The sequence below is a fragment of the Theobroma umbraticum genome, unplaced genomic scaffold (assembly GCF_002168275.2).
Source record: "Theobroma umbraticum cultivar Fairchild unplaced genomic scaffold, ASM216827v3 scaffold_55.0, whole genome shotgun sequence".
NCBI classification, from domain to species: domain Eukaryota; kingdom Viridiplantae; phylum Streptophyta; class Magnoliopsida; order Malvales; family Malvaceae; genus Theobroma; species Theobroma umbraticum.
The window spans coordinates 974,132-980,435 of NW_018397270.1; the positions used below are offsets into that span (position 1 = coordinate 974,132).

General features: G+C 36.7%; 1 protein-coding gene across 2 annotated transcripts; it reads left to right on the forward strand.

The window, feature by feature from the left end:
* Positions 1–204: 204 nt before the first annotated feature.
* On the forward strand, positions 205–5,840 carry AL6 (alfin-like 6). 2 transcript variants are annotated; one of them, XM_021441268.2, is made up of 6 exons: positions 205–743; positions 859–891; positions 2,811–3,039; positions 4,480–4,606; positions 4,705–5,026; positions 5,535–5,840. In XM_021441268.2, the coding sequence occupies exons 1-5, from the start codon at positions 647–649 to the stop codon at positions 4,975–4,977; spliced, it is 759 nt and encodes a 252-aa protein (XP_021296943.1). In that variant the 5' UTR covers positions 205–646; the 3' UTR covers positions 4,978–5,026; positions 5,535–5,840. The 2 variants fall into 2 exon arrangements, with proteins under 2 accessions (XP_021296943.1, XP_021296942.1); XM_021441267.2 differs by lacking the exon at positions 5,535–5,840 and having other exon boundaries at positions 4,705–5,232.
* The last annotated feature ends 464 nt before the right edge of the window (positions 5,841–6,304 follow it).

Sequence of the window (6,304 nt, forward strand, 5' to 3'; positions counted from 1 at the left end):
TGAAGCAAGCAATTTCCTTCTTCATAAATATTGTAAACCCATGATAGCGAAATCCAATAGTGCTTGCTTCATCGCCCCCGAAAATTAATTCTTCCGAAGATCCAAGTCAACACATGAATGTAGAGACTTAAAATTCATGTGCGCATGTGTTTGGGTTTTTATTAAAGTTAAAAACAAAGTTAACCTACATAAAGCAGAAGAAATAGTAGGCAATTTGAAAAAGAAAAAGAAAAGAAGGAAAGAGAGAGAGAGAGAGAGAGAAGCCACAGCCAAAAGCCGAAGGCAATACTTAAACCCCTCAATCTTTTGGTCTAAAATTGGCTTTAGTTTCCGTTATCCGTCCCTCCTCTCTTTCGCAAAGTGTATATAATATTAATTGAAGTAAAATCCCCAATTCCCCAAATCCACCCCTGTTCACGGCCTGCAAACCCTACGACGAAAACCCTAATTCAGATTTTCCTTGAATTCTGATTCGCGGTTCCCAAATTCTATTCGGAAGACCCTTGTATTTGTATTTTGTCCACGTACGCCCTTTATATACTTATCCATTTATTATATTCAAAGAATATACATAGAGAGAGGGAGAGAGGGGGATTAAGGATTTGAGTTAGTGAGGGAAACGTTAAAGAGAAATTGAGAAAAGCGAATGGAAGGGACACCACATCCAATACCGAGAACGGTAGAAGAGGTCTTCAACGACTTCAAGGGCAGACGAGCTGGCTTGATTAAGGCTCTCACCGCTGGTTCGTTCGCCTTTCTTTCGTCCCTTGTTTTTTCTTATTTTAATCTTTTGTTTTCAAAATTACGAACAAATTCAGTTAATGGGTTGTTTCCCTCATATCTGGGTTCTTTTTGCAGAGGTTGACAAGTTCTATCAACAGTGTGATCCTGGTGGGTAACTTTTGGGTTTTCCATATTTCATTATACTATTTTAGGTGCAGCGTTGACTGTGTGTTTGTTTCCCTCTTTCCAAGTATTCTTTCTTTCATTAACAGGGTGCTTTGGACTACTACTACCTTTTTATCTCTGTAGGATATCTCTGTTTCAGTTTAATATTTTTACAATCTTTCAGTCAGCATTCTTTTTCTGTCATGATTTTCTGACTGTCAAAGGCCAAACACATCAATTGTACTGCCGTAGCAGCAGAGTCCTAGTGAAAGCAGTGAGCTTTAAATTAATGATAATCACACTGTCAAATGTATTTTAGTGAAAGCAGTAAAGTTTGTTTTCTTGCATCATGGCTGCCTGATCAGATAAATTCTCTAACTTCTTGGATTAGCAATTTTCAGTTTGATTTTAGCACTAGTCATTTGTTTACTTGTTCTTGTCATTCTTTGATTTCTTTTTTTGGCCTTATTAATACATAAATAGGTCACGGTTATTGCTGTCAACATTTTTACCTGGAGTACACAATAAAGGACTCCTAATTCTATTCCATTCCAATCATGGCGAGCCATGTCTTTTTAGCACCTTTCTTGTTTTAAGTCCTCTCCGAGTATTTATTATGTCAGCCTCTGGATTTTTTTTTCTTATGATATCAAGTATTGATTTATTTGCTACAATTTACTTGCTTCACCTGCCCAGTTTCTAAATTTTGTATGGAGGTGGAAAGAATGTGCAAAGAATTATAGGGATGCATTACTTTTCTTTCAAGTGGGCTGTTATTTCTAGTTAACCTTCCTGTCCAGTGTCCATTCTCATCCTCTTGAAAATTTGAAACCTGGATATGAAAGCTGCACAATAACATGTTCTGCATGGTTACCTAATTGGAGCAGGTACCAGTACCTAGCAATCATGATCATTGTGGTGCACTGTTTGTTTTCAGTTGATCTTCACCTTTAGCTTTTCATGAGGGTCGACATGTCCTGGTTTATTTACCCTGCTAATCAACCTGGCCTATGTTACTACCTGAACTGGCAACATTTTTGTGATTATCATTTGTTTCTTTTGAAGCAGGTCTTTGTTTTCTTCCAGTTTTGAATTTCCCATGGATGTTAACATTTATATTCTGATAACATTTTCAACATTTTTATTACTTCCTCCATTGTGTTACATGTCACATGACATTTTGTTAACATGTTTTTCTTGTGTCAAACATCAAAGTGTAGGTCCATTAACAATTAGAGGGAACCTCTTATTTATCTAACTTGAGTGTGGCATCATACAGTTGGAATCAAAAGGGAGAACAAATAAGAACATATAGAAATGTAGTTATCTTTGTTTTGTGGTGTACATGGACTGCTCATCTCTATTGTTACACTCAAAATTACTTATCATGTCGGCGTTTATGGTTTCTTGCATGATGGCTTGATATTTGGTTGAGTTTCTGTTTCAGTCATATAAATGTACTGTTTTTAATGAATATATCTTAGCCTGAACTTTGAGTGGAAATAAAATGTTTGCTTTTCTTCATTTACACATGAAAATTACTCATTGGCTTCAATATGCTGCTTTTTAATACTCTCCTTGACAAGAATAATGCAAATAAATATCTTAGATGTAATTCTGCATTCTTAAATATCAGTTCGTAGGAGCAGCTTGGGGTCTGATTCTACTTGACAAATCATGACTGAAATGGTGGTGCTAATGCCTATTTGATTAAATTTAATATTTATTTTCCTAAATGCGTATATTTAAATATTACTAGATATATTTGAGACTGTCAGTGAATATTTCTATCCTGATGCATTCTTAAGCACTTAAAAGTTAATAACTAGCTGTATGTTTGTTGTGATTCATTTCAGCACGCTTATTTTTTTGAAAACTCTGGACTTTCATTTCTTCACTGAATGTTTTAAATTTATTTGCAGAGAAGGAGAACTTATGCCTATATGGACTTCCAAATGAGACATGGGAAGTTAACTTGCCTGTTGAGGAGGTGCCTCCTGAGCTTCCAGAGCCTGCCCTGGGCATAAACTTTGCTAGGGATGGGATGCAGGAGAAGGACTGGCTATCATTGGTTGCAGTTCACAGTGATTCGTGGTTGCTTGCCGTTGCTTTCTATTTTGGTGCACGATTTGGGTTTGGCAAGAATGAGAGGTATGTTTGCTTTTAGATTGTCAACTATGCCCGCATTGAGCATCAGTTTACACAGCTTAGTTGCTGCAGCATCATGGTTTTATTTTAAGTCTAGTGGTAATTGCATTATTCTCTGTGTCTACTAATATAGAAAGCCAGTACCCTAGTTTTCGTCAATTGACTTTATTACAAATTTATTTGGAAAGTTACCAGTATGACTAGTCAATCATTTAAAGCACAAATTTTATGAAGAATGAAGCAGTAGTACATGTACAAAGTTGTGGATAGTCTGTTTAATCTTCATTTCTATCCTTAATTTTACATTCCTTTTTGTTTTAAATTTTGTAATAGATGAGTTGGGAGATATTATTGTTTTTGTTTTTTGTTCTTGCTGACATGGCATGGTTGTCTATGCCTTAGTTTCAAACACCCAAGGAAGTGACTGTCTCATTCACTTTGTATAAATATCATCTTGCCAAGTTCAAGGGCACAATTTAAGTCTTGGGTGGGAGTACTGGATGCCACAATGCTAAATGAGATTTTCTATACCATTTTACTACTTGCCTATTATTATGTAATGGTAACTAAAATCTTGCATGCCACTGAAATTAAAAATTGACTAGCGTACTTCTAAATGCTTACACAGTCAGACACAGTAATTATTATTTTTCCTGTTAAAGAGAAGAAGTGCCACATGCATATGTGTTTCTCATATAGAGCTACTGACTAACCTGATGGTCACAGGTTCTCTGGTCTGTACGGACAGGAACAAGATCTTTCTTTGTTGCTGTAGTGTTTTGTCTTGAAAGGTGTGAGGTCCTGCAGTTGGGAGGATAAGACCCTACTTTAGGAGCCATAGCTCAATGAATGCTCATTGGCACGTATGCATACGTTGTTTAATGATTAATAGGACAGGACTTGCTTTTGGAGAGACTATTTTACACATTTTTTTTTCGGATTTGTCTCAAATTTGGAGTCTGTATTTTGGGAAAGAAGCAAATTGAGACCTTAGTTCCACTCTTCTAGTGGTGTAGTGGCAACAGCGAGGAAGCATCTCAGACCAAAAATAATGGGGTGAGGAAGCATAAGGAAAAGACAGCTGTGAGAGAAAAGGGAAAGGCACTGTTTGCTGGGAATGCGTAGAACAATACCACTTCACCTGCCATCTCTTAATTTCAGCCCTACAATTGTTGCTTCTTTGTCATTGGGTAGTCTTCTATAATTGAACCGAAGGATCCTCTTCTTTCAACTTTCTTTCATTGAATAAAAGAAGTAGAGTTGCGAATCTTGTCTATGTTTGTGTGTGAGGGGGGGAGGGTCCTTGCTGACAAGTTTTTCTTATCTTTTTCTCAAATGATATTTTCACAATATCTTGACCAATTGGCCCTAGAATTGCCTTGTCCAGTAAAGTAGTCAATTTGATATTGCTAATGTTATTCTAACTTCTTTTTTTTTCTTCAGGAAAAGGCTTTTCCAGATGATAAATGATCTTCCAACCATATTTGAAGTTGTGACAGGAAATGTTAAGCAGCCAAAGGAACAATCTGCTAATCACAACAGCAGTGGAAAAAGCAAATCAAGTGCTAAGGTGTTAAGGAATTTCAAAATTAAACTTGATTTGTTCTGTTTTTCCTTTATATGTGCTTCTCTTATTTCATGTCACATTGATATTCCTGTCGTTTGCAGTCTCGTCAATCTGAACCACCAAATAAGATGGTAAAGATGTCTCCTCCATCTAAGGATGAGGATGAGAGTGGGGAAGAAGATGAGGAAGATGATGAACAGGGTGCTACTTGTGGGGCATGTGGGGATAGCTATGGTGCTGATGAATTCTGGATTTGTTGTGATATCTGTGAGAGATGGTTCCATGGAAAATGTGTGAAGATTACACCTGCAAAGGCTGAGCACATAAAGCAGTACAAGTGCCCGAGTTGCAGTAGCAAGAGGGCTAGAGTTTAAAAGTAGGTTCAGAAGTTGGACTTCAAGCAATTTAAACGAAGCAGACAAGGTTTATAGCTTTTTCGTTTACAGTTTGGAAGTAAAACAGAGTTGCCTCTTTTAGTTGATTAATTTCGATAATTGCAGATGGGATTTTAAGTTTTGCTACTCTTGGCTCCTGCTCTGTTTAATTCTTATCGGGAATTGTGTTTTAAACTGTTGCTGGCAACTAGAATTATTATATAAATATATATATGTTGGTGCAGTTTTCTAGTTTCATCTGGATGCTTAATTTCTTCTACTCACTACTTTTACCCTTGTTTGGTTTACTAAGATTAATGTGGTGCCAATATCATCTGTTGGGATGGGTCATTCTCCTGTCAGAATATGATAGAAATGTGTTATGGACAATTGCTTGGTATTTGTTTCTCTTCTTGAAGAGATTAATCTCAATGTGGCTTGTGGTTTATGGTTATGGTATGGTTAACTATAAGGTTAGAGGGTCTGTATAATGGCATAAATTATAAAACAAGTCCCGAGGTACAAAACCGGGTTTAACTGAAGGATTTGAATTTCAGGTCAGGAGCAGATATTGGCATCGAGAAATTGCCTCCATATCGGCGTTTAGTATGCTGCATGTGGGGAACATTCTTTGCGTTTTAAATGAATGTAATCACATTACAGTCTTTGATTTGTCTAAAACCCATTGTAATCACACATTACAATAGGTAAGGGGAATGTCATTCCTTTCCACTGAGGATGTAAAGTAACTTTCCTTTCCCTCTTTTTTTCTTTTTATATTTTTCCCAGATTGTTCTCCTTCTGTATCAGATCTGCTGTGGTTTGTGGTTTAAGAGGAAGGTGGTTAGTTGATCTGTGACTCACATTCTCAGATCTTGCAAATCGTCTATCAGATCTGATTATTGTTCATCGCTTATTGAAGTTGGACTCTTGAATTCTGTTTTAATGTCTTTATTTTCTTTGTTGTCTTGGTATGCTGCCGTTGGAATTTTGATTGGGGGATTGCTGTTGTTTTGCTGCCAATAGACTAGATCAAACCCAAACCCAGTAAACCTTTTTTTCATGAGCAAGAGGAATACATAAATCCATTACATGATTTCACATCCTATCACAGTAACAACACTAGATCAAACCCAAACCCAGCAAATCTACCCTCACATAAATTACCCAACACTAGCAAAATGGAAATGAAATATACCCTTCTGAGCAATTAAAGAAACAACAAAAGAGAGAGAGAACTAGATAGTAGAAACCCAGAAGACACCCTGCATGTTAAAGCAAAAGATCTGAGACAAAGCTGTACAGCAGAGTAACTTTGATTCAGTAA

Coding starts and splice junctions, on each gene's coding strand:
- AL6 (XM_021441268.2), top strand. CDS start 647: ATGGAAGGGACACCACATCCAATACCGAGAACGGTAGAAGAGGTCTTC. Junction 744..858: donor GATTAAGGCTCTCACCGCTG/GTTCGTTCGCCT, acceptor TTCTTTTTGCAG/AGGTTGACAAGTTCTATCAA. Junction 4,607..4,704: donor AAAGCAAATCAAGTGCTAAG/GTGTTAAGGAAT, acceptor TGTCGTTTGCAG/TCTCGTCAATCTGAACCACC.